The 18,055-nt window shown below is 38.3% G+C and overlaps 1 protein-coding gene across 1 annotated transcript in view; it reads right to left on the bottom strand.

Moving 5' to 3' along the window:
• Positions 1-206: 206 nt before the first annotated feature.
• The window catches only part of CDK13 (cyclin dependent kinase 13), a 49,341-nt gene continuing 31,492 nt past the window's right edge, over positions 207-18,055 (bottom strand). Inside the window, 7 exon segments of the mRNA XM_040593306.1 lie at positions 207-5,423; positions 6,562-7,122; positions 10,061-10,266; positions 12,509-12,640; positions 13,598-13,714; positions 15,857-15,934; positions 16,054-16,155. Of these exon segments, the coding sequence (XP_040449240.1) occupies positions 4,567-5,423; positions 6,562-7,122; positions 10,061-10,266; positions 12,509-12,640; positions 13,598-13,714; positions 15,857-15,934; positions 16,054-16,155 (2,053 nt within the window). The 3' untranslated portion in view covers positions 207-4,566.

Raw genomic sequence — 18,055 nt, 5'->3', positions numbered from 1 at the left:
GCTCCAGCCACAGGCACTCGTCCTGCCACCCGCTGCGGTTTTCCTTCAAAAAAGTACTGGAGAAGTAAATATTTTTTTAAAAACTTTGCAGAATTTCAACACGCTGAAAATTATGTTCATTAGGATACTATAAAAACCACCTCAGCTTAACCCAATGTTTTTCTTAAATGCCCTTTGACCACCAGAGAGAAAAAACAATGAAAGACTTCAAGTTTTCATCTATTTTATTTACAGGCCGCACAATACATTTTATATACAAATGGCTTAAAATAACAAAGAGTAAGCAAGCTGAAGCATAACAGTTTGATTATTTTAAATTAGGTTGTCTTGAAATAACTCCTGCAATAAAGTATTCTTCACCCTGATAAGCAAAAGTTAGTTCGATTTTAAGTCAACCCAAGGTAATTTCATTTTTAAAAACAAGAATTCAAATCACTTTTCTGGTGATTCCTTAATTTCATGACACACTTCCGCATATACAGAACATCCCAAAACCATCAAGAAGGGCAACAGCCAAATTTCCCCATGTAAAAAACAGTGTAACAGAACAGACTGGAGAAATGTCGTATGTAAAACACCTGCGTGTTTATTAACAAAAAGAATAATGCCAGAAATACATCTGAGATTTTTCTCTTTAGGAAACAGAATTCATGGTCTGAGATCTAATTTGCCCGCAGATAAGAGGTATCCTAACGTTACTTCAGGTTTTACTGCACAATTACCTATTAAACTCATCCAACTGTAAACTTCACCAAAACAGAACCTTGCCTCCTGCACCAAGCAAAAGGAGAAGAGCACTCAAACCCCTAAGAACTTACATTACAGCACTTATCGCCTCTGCTTCTAGGAAGCACCTTACACTACCGTGGTATGGAGAAATTTTAACATAGACCATGCCTTATGGAAACATAAGAAAATATAGAAGTTTGCCATTTAAAAATTATTTTCCCAAGAAATTATATTAACATTTAATGATACATGTATTTTTACACCTCTTCCCTAACACTGCTTCTTTCTGTTCAAGGTAACAACCACTAGCAATCCACGTCAAAAGCTGTTTCCTTTTCCTTTGGCTGATTTTAAGTATTATAATAGTCTTAAGCGTTTTAAGTCATGGTCATAGCAGTCCTGTTGTGCTCGCTTTCTTCCTCTTGGTATGGCTAAAGACCACTTAATATAAATAATGAAGTACTTGCTACTTGATAGTACTTGATTACAGTATTTTGCTATGTTTATTTAGAAATACAAACACACAACACTTACTTTTCGATGTAGTGTCCAGGTCTCTGTAGCACACTTTGGAATCGCAGCACAGAAAATGTAAACCCAAAGGATTGGGAGGGAAAGAAACAAAAGCCACAGCTCCACAGAAAAATAATGTAATTTTCAGAATGCCTACTACTGCATCAAAAATGCAAGAGCCATATACGTAAAATGCCAAACTAGTACAGACTCACTCTGCCGAGTGAAATTTTTGTTCATTCAAAAGGGTAAAATTCGGAACTGACATAAGCACCTTGTCGTGTGATTTAATTTAAAAGAAATTTTGATAGGTAATACACAGGTCCGGTACAAATGAACGTGGACTCATAGTCCTTAGATCCGACCAGTTCCCTGGCTGCTAACCTGCCCAGGCGCAACTCCGAGGCCAGGGGAATGCGGCCGCAGGGAGAAACCCTCCTGCCATGCACCCGGGGGCTGCCCACAACGGGAGGGCAGAGCTCCAGCCCCACACACAGCCTCCGCCTGCCCAGGAGAGGGAAGGCTGCCAGCGAGAGCCAAGATCCCCCATGCTGCATGGAAGGTAATCTCTCCAGAGTTATTGTATACGGAAATATGTTAAACGTCTCCCTCCAAATTACCCCAACACTGTTGTCCCAGGCAAATAGTGTTCAAAGTCACAGGCCAGTAATCCTTCAAGTGACCTGGGAAGAAGTCATTGCGCAGCACACAACAGCCACAGTGTCCAAGGTTTGGTTTCTGATTCATCTGGGAAGTCAACTGTCTATTGCATCTCCTTCTCTCTCCCCTCATAGTTCGGATTACTTGTGCTGCTTTTTTTAAAAAAAAATTTTTAAATGTATTTATTCCCATGGCCGAAGACTGAAATCCATTTTGGCGGAACAATGCAACATCAGAGTACTGCCAGCCTGTAAGGAAACTGCACCGTCGCTCACACAGTCAGAGGGGACTGACTTCTCTGTGTTAAATCAGGTGAACTAAATGATTTGAAAATTCACCTCCAAAAAGGGAAGCAGTAAGAAACATGTCTTCCTTGCATTTTTTTGTATCAGAAGTCAAATAATGTAGTCCTCAGATCTACCTTCCATTTGAACTTACCTGCTTTTTTAGCTATCACCGGCAGTTGCATCTGAAGCACAGGGGAGTAACACCAGACTGCACATTTTTAGTGAAAGCAACTGCCTAAAAAAATCTGAATGTTTTTTGCTGGATTCTTAAAAAAAGCAATCTGTGTGTATCACTGTGGGATTGTTTTCTGGTTGTTTTTGTGTTTGGTTTCTGTTTTTTTTTAAGTAGTAACAAAAAGCCTTAGCTGACACTGTCTGTATCTAAATGACACTGATGATTTTTACCTTCAAAATTTTACTAGCAGGAAAATGCTACAGGGGTGTCCTTAGTCAAGGAAAAGTATCCATTCATACATGAAGCTTTTGTTTTTCTTAAGCATAGGCTATTCAGGTCACAAGTACTTGTTTCTGACTGGGCCACTTTTATTTTCAGATCGTGGGATTATCTACCATGTCTAGTGAAGGCAACTGCCAGACTTACAGGGACATCGCAAGCAGCATGACTCTCTCCATTTCTCATCTGCCAGATCCTCAAACGCTACACAGTTAGCCAAGTGAGTTTCTCCATGCTCTACAGTGTAGTAGTTAGCCATATATGAACCAGGATTTTCAACTAAACCAAACCAAAACACCAACAACTTTGGCTTCTATTCTGAAAATCCAAAAAGTCACTGACAAGACTACATTTGTAATAGTGTAAGTAGAAATTTTACTTTTTAAAAAGTAATAATTAAACACTCAGTTACATAAGGTACCGATTTGTCAACTGGATAATCAGTTGGAAAATTGTTTCCAATATGGGCTTTAAAACATTCTTTTACGTACATGCAAAATATAACCATACCTCCTCTCTGCAGCAGAGAGACCACTTGTTGTCCAAGGAAAAAAAAAAAAACCAAACCATGCTGGAAGTTATAATTAATATGACGAGTGGCTCCTGGTAAAGAGTTTTAACTACAGTCATTTTATCAGTTGTTCAGAGAGACTATATTCCAATATTAAAACGTTCTGTGGAATAGCAGATATAAAATCAATTAATTGGCACAATCACAAGTTTACAGAGAATTAGAACTAGTGTCAAACATTTTGCTGTTGCTTTAAATAACGGTCATTTTTCCTTTGGTTACTTCCTATAATGCAGTATTTGTGGTAAAAAGATGACAGTGTCAGCTTCTCACACAAAGTAATTACTGCTGTTGACATTTAGAGAAAAAACTATTTCATCACTTGGTAAGGACATATAAGTACAGTTTATTTGGCAGAGGAACTAAAACACTTACTACAACTCCAAGAGGGAGCTGAGGAAAAACTACACTCTTCATTCTTCTCCTCACTTTCAACGTTTCTCATGAAGATCAATTTGAAAATTATAATTTAATCAAGATAAGATTAGGTGTCTAAATAACTGGCCCACCTGAAGTAAACAGCACAAGGTTATGACCTATTTGAGTTGCCTATTATCTGAATTTTCATGTTAACTACTTAGGTTTAGGTATTATTTTTCACATCAATCTATGAAGTACTTCAAACTTTTGCAGACCTTAAGCTTACATGTTAAGGCACTTACCATTCAAGTAAAACAGTTTTTATATAAACAAGCCTGGGGAGATGGAGAGAACATTTTACCAGAATATCCATTCTTTTTTTTTTTTTTTCTTTTTTCTTGGAAGGAAAAAAAATAACATTGAACAAATATTTATAAAATTTTGCATCAAGAGAAAGGTTGTGTTTTATTATCTGAAATGAGCACAAAGTACACCTTCCACAATAACACTGAAAGCAGTGCAAAGACTGACAGTGACCTCTGACTAAAGGTAGTTCTGTAAAAAGAAAAATACCAAATAAATCAGTGCCCTGCTTTGATTGTTGTAAAATTTCTTTTTTACATAAAAGTTGGTCCAAACTTACAAAAAAAGCACAAATGTGCATAGTTCAGAAGATCTGAAAGAGTGCCATAAAAAGCTGATGTCCCTAAATTTAGCATCCACTTAAAACTGCCAAAATACAAAATAAAATTCAGAACTAGAGTTTGTGAACATGTACAATCAATTTATCTAGTTTTCAGACAGCATGAGTTTTAAGCATTTTTAATTTTTCCTACTGTATGCAAGACCCTTTTCCACATAAAAATAAAGCTGTTGAATTAACATTATTCAAGTCTGTTGAATTGCTGCTTTAAACTGCAGCTAGGAAAAAAAAAAAAAAAAAGAAGAAGTTTTTCCAGATAAAAATGATGTGCCTGAGGAAAAACAGATACTCAATATGGTAATCCTCTGCCGCGCCCTCTCACTGCAGATGTGCTAATGTGTCCCCTGTATCCTTGGGAATAGCCAGGTCCTTGGGCAGGAGAAGTCCAAGTCTGTCCATGCATGTGGCTGATGCCACTCGGATTTTCCTGTAAGTTACTTCCGTAGCTATAGTTGTGCATCTTTGCGGGCAAAGAGTGCGTACTCTCTGGCCCCGCGGAAGCATCACTGCTGCTCCCCAGAACCGGGATCGGGCCGTGGCTGTATTCAAACCTATGGTCTTTATCTCCACTAAATAGCATGGGGCCAGTGTTGAGGTAAATGTCTCCATAACCAGTTACTGAGCTGGGAAAGGATTCTGAAAAGGCTGACGGAGGAGGGGCAGCACCAGAGTGAGATGAAGCAGTACTGTAGTTATCCAAAGACTGAATATCTGAGTTTCCAAGGAAGCTCCTTCTTTCTAATGCTCCTGATGATCCACTTCCTATTCCATCACTACTGCCATAATGGGCAGATGAGAAGGAAGATGATCCAAAGTTATCCTTGTAGTCTGGGCCTGTTACGTAGGAGTCTCTAGCCTGATAATCCACGCTCGTTTGTACTGGCTCCTCTGTTGTTGCCTGAGCTTGATGCTGAGCAAGCAGCTGCAGAAGAGCTGCTTTCACTCCTGCGTGAGGATCTGTTCCTGAAGAGTTAGTTATAGGCAAATGCTGGTTCTCTGTCCGATAATCAAGGTCTTCATCAGTGAGAGGTGGAGGCTCCGGTGGCTCTGGGGGACGCTGGTCTGGAGGCAAGATCCGAGGGCGTTCTTGTTCAGGTGTTCGGTTTAGAAGCCTCATCTCAGACTGCCTAACCAAATCCTCTTGACCTAAGCAGATGAAAAAGAAAAATACTGAAATAAAAACATATAACAACAATACCAGAAAGGAAAGGACTCATTCCTGGAACAACACAGAGGTTTGTTACTTCAATTCTCATTAACTTAGCAGTCAAATTATTTTATTAGCAGTTTGACAGATTATTTTGGACACAGCAACACCTCATTTGCCTTAGGATGGTGATGCAGGTTTCTCCTCAAAGTAAGATTACCAGGCAAGAAACTGAAGAAAAACGGTACAAGTTCCTTAAAAAAACCACCCAGACCCACCCCCTCCCCAAAAGAAAAACAAACCAAAAAAGAAAGTAAACCTCAAATCTCAAGCAACACATAAACACTGGAACACTCAAAGAGGGATCGGAAGGAACTTGCAAATAGAGATAAAAGTCTTGAGAGACAAAAAGACACCCTATCAAGGAACAGCAAAACTTAAGATTAAAGAAAACCACCGCCCCAAAAAACCTCAACCCCCACCCCAAACCACTTCAGAATATTTCTTTTTACAGCTGCAAACACCACAAGCAATACATAAACCACCACACAATAAAACTGAATGAAATAACCATCTAAAAAGATCCAACAGCAGAGCTCTAAACTTTGTGAAGACTAAGGGAGCCACTACTACACCCCAAAGAAACCCTTCAACCATGGGTGTTAGTGACAGTTATGGGTAACCACTTACAGAATCTGACACCAAGAAATTGCTCTAGTCAGCATTAAAAACAAAAATAAAACATCCTCTCCCCAAAATAGGCTTTCCCTAAACACACACTCAAAACTGGCAAATTCCATCTATGAATTTGCTAGAGAAGATGGCCTTCACCACCACAAACACCACTAAGAAAATCTCACCCCCCCAGAATAATATGAACGTAACTGTTTAATCAGAAATCCTACCAGCCCTTGTGTACCTCTTAAAGAGGGGAAATCATCTTTTGTCCTGTCTGCATGACACCTGTTACAGTAAAACATATATTCCACGATCCAGACGTAAGTGATAAAATCGATTTAATCATCTCTTCTATACTCACACAGAATCATCTGGTTAACATGTTAACTCTTTATCCCCAAACTGCTACGTCTCCACTGCTCAAGGTATCTGCCTGTTAGCAATAAAGACCTTCAGTACCTGCAGATGTATATAACGACTTGATCAGATGTGGGTAGCTGGGTGCCGGAGATTCCACGTCATCCCGGCTGACAGACACAGGAGTGGCGGGCTCTGGAGGCTGCCTGAGTTGTAATGACATTTCATTTCCTGATCCGTTTTCCTTCTCCTCCAACACAAAATCTTTTTGTTTTGTTTGCTGAGCCTTTATTAACTGAGACAACAGAACAGCAAATGCACTCTGGACAGCTGCCTGGGCAGCATCAGTCTCAACCTTAGGCTGACTCAGCTGAGCAGGTGGTACAGGGGGCTGCGTGACCGTCGACTGTTTTAGAGGCTCCTGTTCCGGCAGTGGTGGTGGAGGCGGCGGCGGCTGCTGCTGCTGTTCTGACTGTTTTTCACCTGCTGACAAAATTCCAGCAGGAAGATTTATTTTATTTAGTTGCTGCTGAGTCTCTGGGTTTACCTTAATATTCAACACTTGGGCAAACTGTGCCAAACTAACACTTGTTTTAGACTGTAGCAGGTTTAGCAGGATTGCCACTTCATTCTGGTTTAACTGCTGTCCAGTGCTTGTTTTTGCTAAAGACAAAAAAGGTGGTTTTAAGTATTATTTAGAACTGGCATATTTCAGAAACTCAAAAGTAAGACTAATCTAGCATGGCTGACACAACTGGCAAAGCATGAGTTTGGACAACAGAGAAATGGAATGCTTTTACATGTTAATTGCCTTTGGGGGAGTATCTATAGGAAATAGAATAGTAAGATCCAACATAAAGAAAGTGACTTCCAAGAGGTGCGCACATGCACTTGGACAGATGAGAAACATCAAGCTGGAGCTCAACCTTCCACAATACAACTAAGCTGGGGCTTAAGGCCACCTGCTTTAAGCAGCTGTAAGATTTCCAATCCCCACAAAACTTCCTATCTTTGACATATCACATCCCTCTGTTAAAAGAGTGGCCATCTGCAAAACGCATTTCCAGTCACATTCTGGCTCATTCTAGTTCAGCATCTGGATTCTAACACCTGCTCAAGTGACCAGGCTCTAGGTGACCCAGAAGCTAACAGTGTAAGTGCAAAAGCAAGTGCTGAGTTTGAAGGACAAGAAATCAATCACTGAATAGCAGGAAAATGCAGGTTTGTGACAAACCTATACCTAAATATACAGTGAAATGAGTTTGCCACAAATAAGAGGAGATTATGATGATGCAGGGGAATATGAATAAGGAAGTCAGAATATCAAAGTAGTTTCTTAGTTGCACACACCCATTGTGGTAGTTTATTTTGAAAGGAGAAGTGAAGCAGCATGGATTTCAACATGCCCTACAAGTAGAGAACTTAAGTAGTTAAAAATTAAAAAATGAGCGTGTGTGACTGTGCTGGCAGAGCTCTGGATTTTTTCATAATGCAGCCCAACACGAACACATTCTGTCCGCTTCTATTCCTGCCATTCTGCTAATTCATCAATATATTAATTCATAGCAGATTCAAGCTATACCCCAAAAAATGATCACCCCTCCCCCAATACTAAGTATTTGCCTTGCAAGACTAACAAGCAGCACAGCTGGGAAGTGCTGCAAAACCCACAACCCACTACCCTACTTGTGCATGTGCAGCACAATACGAGCACTTGTAACCTACTTAAGACAGGGACCTCAATGATTTTATATATTTTTATAAAAATAAACCCACCTTTTATTTGGCAATAGAGAGAAAAACATAGTTTCTAGTGCCTTGTACTTCTGGCTCTCACTCAGATATCATGCTTAACAGTTGATTTTTGTGGCATCTGAGGACGGTATGCTCAAACTTCTCTCCGACTCTCAGTGAAAATTCAGCAGAAAGATGCCAAACAGGGAAACTAATCTACCTTCTCCATACTCTTTGGTTCGTTTCAAGTCTATTCTAAGAGCAAACTGTATTCTGGGAAATGTGACGTTTCTACTGAGCTCTACATAGTTCCTGTTAAATCGCCAGATGCAATAACCAGGGGTCTCATTCATAAATGAGCACATTAGCAATTTGTCCAAGGTGTTTTTAACATTTTCTTCTGGGGTGCTCAGAAACAAATGCAGCAGCTTCATTTAAAGCATGCATTTGTACATGGAGTTCTTTAGTGTGCCTTATTGATGATATGATCTAAGGTGCATTATGGCTTCCAGAAGTGTTTTGCTTGATACCTAAACACTTCTATGCTGAACTGTCTAAGCTCCACTGAAAATTACACCATCATCTTTTCTACCTAGATATATTTTTATATGTACATATGGGCGTACAGCAATACAGGTCTGAACGATTCCTTCTCTATTTGTTTATTTTGCTAATAAACTAGTAGTCTAGACTAATAAACATAGTAGTCTCTCATTGGGCTACCTGTTATAAAACCACAAAGAAAATAACTACTATTCTTTGGACTCTTTAAAAACTTCAATACATTTGTTTTTCTTTCAGGGAAAAAAGTCTTAAGGGCTACAGAAAGTCATGCTTGAAAATGCTGCCAAAGCTTTAGCCCAAACATAAGGAGGACAGCAACTCTCAGCTGGCTTACAGTGAGAAACAGGATGAACAGGAGCAAGAGGCAATAAATTGCAACAAAATATGATCAAAAGAACTATTTCCTATGTATCTTTGCACAGATTATTTGGAGCTCTGCTCTATTGTTAAATGAAGAGTCAATTCAACGTGGTTAGTACAGGCCCTGCGAATGCATGTGCTGGTTTTTTTCAGCTGAACTCCTGCATCAGTGCCATAGGATTTACGGTCACTTTGCACAACCAAAAATGGTCTAAATTAAACTTATCAGGTATCCATTTGGTATTGTTACTCTGTATACTTCTATATATGAAGGAACTATCGCTGAACTGGTGAGTATCTCAAACAGTGTCCACAGAGAAAACCATTACCTTACTCTTTATATTATACTAGTAAAATTGGTCTCCAAGCAAGATATTTTGGCTAAGTTTCAGAATTAACAGCTGTGCAATCTACAGAGGTACCTATTATTATACCAGGTTTCAGGGTGGGTTTTTTTGGTGTTTTTTACAACTTGGTCCAACCCTAACAACTTCAACACCTGGAGACTCACATAACACGCAGAGGGAATCTGTTTCATTTGAAATGCTGATTGTTCTAATATCTACCTTTTGATCAGTTTATCAATACCAATATCAATACCAATAAAGCTCCTCCAACCTACAAAGATTGTGAGGAACTGTGATGGTAAGCAGCAGCTGGCTTATGGGATTACAGTAGAATTACAGATGAGCAAGAGATAAAAATCCCCTCAAAATACAGAGTAAAGTAGTTGCTCTGACCAGATTGAAAAATGAAGTAAAACTTAAAAGGAACACCTACTTTCCAAAAGTAAATGTACATCTTTTGTAACAAGGATTTAACTTACAATACTGTTCCTCCCTCAAGAATCCAGGAGTCGTCAGTACTCTGAAAATAACATCTAAAATTTCTAGAGGTGCAATCCAAGTAGAAGGTAATGATAAGAACTGAAAATATTACTGACCAAGTGCTACACTAGAGTTGCCCTGAGTTTTGAGTTGGGAAGAAGTTTGCATGCCTTGTGGGGTGTTGGTTCTGCTCTCATCCATGCCTAGAGACAGATCTTTCCTAGGGACTTTAGCTGCTGTTGAGTCATCAGTCATGCCCATCTGCTTCTGCCTTCTGCGCTTCTTACTCCACAGCTCATGGCAATCCTGCCACAATGGAAGGCTGCAAAGAAGGAGTAGAGATAGTTAGTTTTATGCTAGCATATTTTTTTTTTAACCATGTTAGTAAAATAAATGCTCAAATTATACGTAACGTAACTTTTGAAAGATGAACCTACTGGAACTTAGAAATACATCAGAAAACACTCAAAGCCAGCAAAATCTCAGATCTGCTTTTTCTGGCTGAAATGGCTTCACTGATTGCCTATTTCAGAGGCACAGGTCCCTCTGGCAGAGAAGGGGAACATGTATCTTAAAATGAGAATCAATTTTACTTTCTCGTATTCATACTTATGAAAAGCCTAATTATTTGTGTAACTCAGGACTTAAAAACCAATGCTGCTAACTAACTTGCTATGCGACAAAATGTGCAGAGTAACAGATAACAGTTATCAATATGAAGCGGGTTTTTTTTCCAGGGTCCAGGTGACCAATTCCTTTTGTCTGCTTGTAAAAGCACTCCTACCTCATGAGTTCAAGTATTTGTCTATTGTTAACAGACATGGCTATCTAGTATTTATAGTTGCACAGAACAGACAACCAAGAAATGGTGGTGGTGGGAGGAAGGTGCAGGAATATGTTGCATGACTGAACAGCACTTGACACTAGGAAAGTTAGGATACTAGGAAGAATAGGGAGAACAAGGGATATCCCAGTCCTTTAAGACAGATAAAAGCAGAGGTAAAGGTTCCTAAAGAAGTCATTATTTGCCTTTCCATTTCTGTTCCCTGGAGGCATCCCAATTCTGATTTCCTGAGGAACACAGAGACTCATCCCATAGGTAACGGAAATACTGAGATAGGCAGTAAAAATAGTGCCTTCTGTTTTTCTATTACATATTAATAACTATCTGAGCAACTCCCTCACCCAGGAACACAGAAGAATTATTTTGACAGGTGACAAGAGCTGCTCGCTGGAAAGGCAGTTATGACAACTCCTTCCTTTATTCTCTTCCACCGCATAACAGGTGGAATCAACCAATAACTCATTATGAAAAGTATCTACAGTCCTTGCAATCAGCACTGTCACTTTCTTTGGATGAACTGCTGTTTCTTCCCAAAGCAGAACTTTAGCCTTTCAAGGGAACAGTCAACACTTTCCTGTACAGGCTCTGCCAGAAATGAGTGTGGTTCCTCTTAATTTTCAAAAGGACACCAATGAATAGTTTGTTTTGCATTTCCACGTATCTGCTTCTGGAATGGATATACTACCAAGACCCTGAAAAAACCCAGATTTCTTCCCATTCAATTACTTTGAAATGCATATAAGCAACATGCTGTACAAGTGATTCTGGTATCTTAGTGAATAGCCTAAGATTGCTGATTACTGATATTACTCGTACATAATGATAAACTGATACTGATAGGGAGGTTTCATTAGCCTCATGTATCAGGAGCATTAGTAATAATCCTGTGCATGTAACAGGTAAGTCTCAAAAGTTTTTTTTAATAAAACTCTTAGATAAAACTCAAGTATTTTTCCCAGTTGGCAACTAATTAAAAAGCAGTCAGTACAGTCTGCCTTGAAGGCACAATTTACTTAATATTAAATGTCCAATGTTCTGACAGCTATCTTGAGGGAAGGACTGAAACTTGCAAATTCTGCAATACCTTTTAATTGTTTTCCTCAGGGCCTGTTCCAATATGATTTGAACTGATTAAAATGACAATTAAGTCACTGCAAAAACCCTACTGGACACTGTACTATAATTCCTCTCAGAGAAACCAACAGGAAAAACCCTGCACAAAGTATTTCACTTCTCCAGCCTGTAAAACCAAGAATCTCATCTATCACAGGAAATTATCTATGGTATTTCACTTCAACTCTCAGGTACCTTTGCAGAATTCTATACCCAGTGACATTCTACCAAAGAAGGCAATTCATATTCATGGAGGACCTCAAAACCCTTGGAAAAAGTAGACACTGATAAACAGAGATAAAAGGGAAATGACGGTTTTCCAACATTAGAAACATTCATATAAGAGTATTTTTTTAAAGGTGCTAAGTCAGTAACTAGTGCAAGGAGTAACAAATGAAACAGTTCTCAGATCCTCACAACTGCTGCTATCATGGTGTAAGATTCACTCAGCTGCACAACCATTCCAGTGCCGAACAGCCACTAAACTGCTGCATGTATCAACATTTTTGTTCTTCCACTATCTACTCTAACTGAAACACCATGAGTTTAATGAAATCAGTGCATGTTACATTTCATAGAAAGACTGTTACCAAAGGAAACCACTTACTCTGGAGGAGGCATTTTAGATGGTTCCACATCTCGCAGAAATTCACACTGGAGAGCCTGTTCGGCTGTGCAGCGCTTGCTGGGATCCAGAGCAAGCATATAATCGAATAAATCTAATGCAGCTGGTGGGATGCTGCAAAAGAATAAAATTGAGAAAAATCATCATATTTTTATTTTGAATCACTCACTTTCTGCAAAATTTTAATAAACATATTCCTTCCAAAATATCTGATCATTAAGTCCTCATGTAACCTGCATCATAACAATATCCAGTCACAACCTGTGCTTGGTAATAAGAGGCAGAGATAAACTTCACCTTGTATATTACCTGTGCAAGCATATATCCCAAGCTTTCTTTACTTTGTATTGTTTAATTGCTTGAAACATTGGCCTTATAAAAAAAACCCCACCTTCTTAAGCCAAGACTACATTGCTCCTTTACACTTTGGAACTTAGGACCCAGCAAGCTGCAGTTTTGATTGGTCCATGGACAATAATACTATTGCTGTAAAGATGTAAGTCTCATTAATATGAACAGGATGACATTTCTCCTGAAACTCAAGAGTAACTGAAGGAGGGGAACAAACCCTTTAAAATAAGCTTACAGCTGTTTGCCATAATTTCCACGTGTGATATTTGCACAAAACTAGTCCAATGGTAGTACTTCAGAATACACAGTTCAGATAACAACTCTGTGTTGCATGAATTTATGACCCAAAAAAGACTGTAATGCTAACCAGACTACACATTTAGCTTTAGCCAGTTGTCCTAATAAAAACCAATTAAGTACTCTGAGCTGGTTTTTTGGACAGGGACAACAAGCAGGTCTACCAATCGTGGAAAACAAACGTTTCCTTAGGTGAAAGCTGACAGGTGGCTGAAATTTTAGGGCCTTCTTCCCTCTTCTCAAAGCTCCTATGAAACAGGGGTTAATACAAGCTCTGTGGGTATCATGGGAAGGACAAGAGCCTAAAACCATTTTTCTTTACACTTAATTTATGTTCATTCTCCAGAAAATAGTGAAGTTCATAAAGTCTCCAGGAAAACTTAGTGCTATTACAGTTGACTAAAACTAATTTTTCATCCTTACAAAGCAAACTCTTCTCTCAGTTTTCGACGATACTGCTTCTTTGGTTTCATTGTGTTGAAATAAGCTAATTTTATAACGTCAGGCCACACTGCTGGACAAGGACTCCCGCAAATTCGGCTGTACCAAAAAGAAGGGAAAACAGGGATATGAGATCCAAAACCACAAGCAAGCACAGCTGTTACTTTATTCCTGCACATACAGTGAATACAAAAATAATTTTTAATTTCAATGTTCAGATTCTTTTAACTAAAATTTCTCTACTGTCCAATGCCCAATACCATTAAGTAACAGTGAATTGTTTACGAAAAGTAGTCACCCTGCACAGACTAAACTTACCTTAAGAAGTCCACTGTTTCTGCCTCACCTCACCCCAGGCATCCTTCGCACAGATATTCTGAAAAAATTAACCAACTATTGTCTGGACAGTACTCCAGGTATTTGACTTGTGAGACCTGACAGCCCAGGTTTAGAGTGCCAATTAACTTTTATGTCCTTAGCTCCCAACGCCAGCAAAGATAGATATATGGCTGAAAAAACACTTTTCGCTGAGAAGTAAGTTGACACTGAAGACATAAGGGAAAAAAGATATCTCAGTAAAGCCTAAGGGCAGAAGCAAGATCTGACCACTAGAAAACCCGTGTATGCTTTACTTCAGTGACGAGTTCTGTCTCAAGCCTCACCTACTACCACAAATGGAGTTTCCCATAGTCTTATTTTGCTTCTCTTCCATCCCTGCCCATTTTGCCCACAGAAGGATGGCTAAGCACAGGCTGACTAATACCCCACTTCCGAGCAGAACAACTAAAGAGGCATTTTACCGTACACACAAGCTTTCAAACTCTGGTGCAGACAGTCATAAAATGACACTTTGCAAAAAACGTTCCCCTAGTTCACCCCTCCCATTTATTAGACTTAAACTTCATGATTAGTTATGCCCCAAATGCTATGCAAACCAGTCTGACTTTACGCTAGTTGGGGTATAAAACTTTCAGGAGGGGTAAGGAAAATAATAAATCTATCTTTTCCTACCAGAATTTACTTCAGCTCTGTCTTCGAACACTAAAGTTAGAAAGGATAAATGTAGAATTGTTGACTGTAACATGACGGTGGTAGAGACATTGATAAAACTGATATATTACATTTTAACAGCCAAAACCACATAGCATCAGTGAAGAGAAAAAATGAGCCACAAACAGGAGGTTCCAGCAGGAGAATCGCAGAATTTTAGTTAGCTGTACCAGAGGTACAACACAAAGAGAAAAAACTTCAAATGACTGCACTGTGATGTGCTTCAATGCCATCTAGTGCTCAAAAGCAAAAATTTCCTAACTCACGAGTTCAGTTCTCCTTTCACTGAGAATGAGCACTAATATGCTTCTCTTCTCCTAAGAACTTCATTTTTCCAGGCCGGCTAATAACACATTACACAGAAACATACTACCGTTTAATCTGTTTTGAAAAATATCTCAACATATAACTTGGCAATATTTTTTAATAATTTATTTTTTAAAATAATGTTGACCATTTACTGTCCAGGTTCTGTTAAGTTCCGTAGGACTCACCCTCTTTTCCCCTTGTTTTCAGGAAGAGGACCTCTCCTCACTTACAAAGTCAATTATGATATCAGAATCAAGAGCAATTTTTGTTTGCTGAATAAAGGGGAAAAAAAGATGCTCTGGTTCCACTAAGTTATATACATATCATTCTGTGATTTATTGAGATCAAGGAAAGAAGCAGAATTTTTACCTCCATAAAGAGTCTGGCAGTTTTTAAGGGAATAGAAATATTCCCACAAAAATAATACAGCGCAGGTTTGTATGTGGAATGCTTGAAACAAGAACTCAAGGCCAGTAGCATGCCAAGTACCTACTCCTCCCAAATCCCACTTGTCCTTATTATTGTCCATGTTTCCGTTTCAATTTGCTGCAAGGAAGCTGTAACAATTTTAAAAAATAACGGGCATTTTGACTACTCTCTCTTTACAACTTCAGTAATAGGCAACTCCAGCTGCTCTACACAAAAAAACTCTTTACTATTCAACTGTACATTGCTAGGACCACAGAATACTCACAAAAAAACCGCTTCTCCACATCCTAGCAAAAGTCACTTGCTTTACATGCCCCTCAAAACTTATAACATCTCACTCAGCGATAATTGAGTACTTGTAAATGTTCGCAATGTGTTATCTCCAACTTTATTGCTTACAAAAGAAACCTGACAGTTTAAGGCACCTACTACGTGGTAGTACTTGCAAGTTACCTTATCAGTTCCAGTTGAGCAAGTTCTTGATTTGCTTGAAATATTGGCTTTTTTGTAAAAAGTTCGCCCAGGATGCAGCTGTAAAACAGTTTTAGACAATTCCATCATTATGGCTTTCAATATAGATTGATAGAAACATTTAAGGGGGTTTTTTGGCTTGTTTTTATGCTTGCTGCACTTCTGTACCAAACTCTTACCCACAGCTCCAGACATCAATAGCTGGCGTGTATCTTTCTTCTCCAAGCAGAAGTTCAGGAGGCCGATACCACAGTGTAATAACTTTGTTGGTATATGGTCGGCTGTTGGGAGGAGGAAAAAGAGAAGACTATCATTTTACTACGATCTCTTTTCTGAAAAAGTGTACTTTGAGGACTTCATTTCTGTGGTAAATACTTGTTTAAAAACTTGTTAAAAAAATTTGTTTATAAATAGTACAATCTTCCACTCCCTTTTTGTAATTTTAGTTCTGCAAAGCCACAACTGCACAAAAGCAAACACAGCCATCTGACAAAGGCTATCAAAGGACACATTGAAGATACAAATAATAATCACATAGCCATCTCGATGCTTGGTGAATTCTATATCTCAATTATTATTTGGATAGCAACACTGTATATTTATTACATTGCTAGCCATCTCAGGAGAATGACTTGCTTGGATAAAACCGGCAATTTCTGGGCAGCTACTGATTATTAACATATAAAAAATAGGATCTCTACAAGCATTTTGGAAAGAAGGAAAAAGAAGTCACCTTCCCCTCCATAAGAAGGAGCAAAAGAGACAAAGACTTTTTCTTGAACAATACTCTTCAACAATTTTGATTCCAAAGCCTGGAATGCTTCCAACATCCTTCTATATTTCACTACATGTTTAATTCTCTACAGCTCTAACCAGGAGTTTTGGTCACTGGGAATAATCCTTTCCACCCTCACAGTACAGCAAGTTATTTCCACTATCTTAGACACATATTTTTTTGTGGACAGGCTGAGATACAGCAACAACAGTTCAGAATGGAAGGCAGAAAACAGATGTTAGGTTTTGGTTTAGTTTCAACCAGGGTATCTTAAAAGTGATCCCCAAATTCTTCTACTTTTAATAATACACTCTTACCAACACTAGGTAACTCCAAATAGAAAGAAGAGTAGCATTAAGTGCAGAGTTTGAACAACCATAGCATAAAGTCTAACAAGCTGTTATAACATACTCAGCAGTACAGGTCTCACTTCTGCAAAATCACTCAAGTCTTTTTTTCATTAAGAAATTCCCCAATTAATTTTTAAAATGCGGTAAGTTTCCTGGAAACAATCCCATCATTTATCATATTTATCTCTGAAGCAAGCATTCCTCTATGAAATGTTTACATGATATGGACTTTCTCTACAGATGCACCACTCATATATATATTAGTATACAGTGCTTTTTATTTGAACAGATGTTTTCTTACACAATCTGTCATATCTCCTACTCCAAATATATTAAATCCACCAGAATAACATTTGAAGGAACACAACTACAACAACTGATAGGAATTTACTTAAAATGAAATTTTTATTTTCTCCCCATTATGTTCATACTGAATTCAGTACCCTTTTGAAAAGTATATCGTTCTAAACAACACTAAAACAAATGTAAAACACATTAATTTAAAGCAGCAGCTATTATACACTTGTTGCTATACATTAATTACGCCTGTTACTGCACGTCAGAAATTACTCAAAAGGAAAATGAATGACAAAAGAATTGTCAAAAATCTACTAATGAGATTCTAATTACTCTCCCAAGCTCAACTGGCCATTCTATCAGCTAGCATAATTACATTTTAATCTTGGTTTCGTTTATATATAATGATGTAATAATGTTGCTGTTTGATGTATAGTAAAATCTGTTATTTGCACTATAAAGACACTGAACTTTTGATCGTTAAATCTTAGTGAACAGTTAGTTTTACAAGCAAAATTTAAATTAATTTAAAAACAGACAAAAGGCCCCATGGTAAGGCAGAGGAAAAAAACATTAGTTTGTTTGGTACATGTTAAAGTAAGAAGATAGGATGGCATTGATCCCTTTTGTTTTGAGTAGATCCAAACCAATGATTAACTATCCAGCAGCTGCTTAAGATTACTTACCCTGCTACTATACTCAACAATTTTCATAAATGTACTTAAGCACATGTTCCTGAAATAACAGCTCAGAAGACAG

Source organism: Falco naumanni, chromosome 4 (assembly GCF_017639655.2).
Source record: "Falco naumanni isolate bFalNau1 chromosome 4, bFalNau1.pat, whole genome shotgun sequence".
Lineage (NCBI taxonomy): Eukaryota > Metazoa > Chordata > Aves > Falconiformes > Falconidae > Falco > Falco naumanni.
The sequence above is the reverse complement of the archived record's forward strand: the minus strand, read 5'-3'. Positions and strand labels throughout refer to the sequence as shown.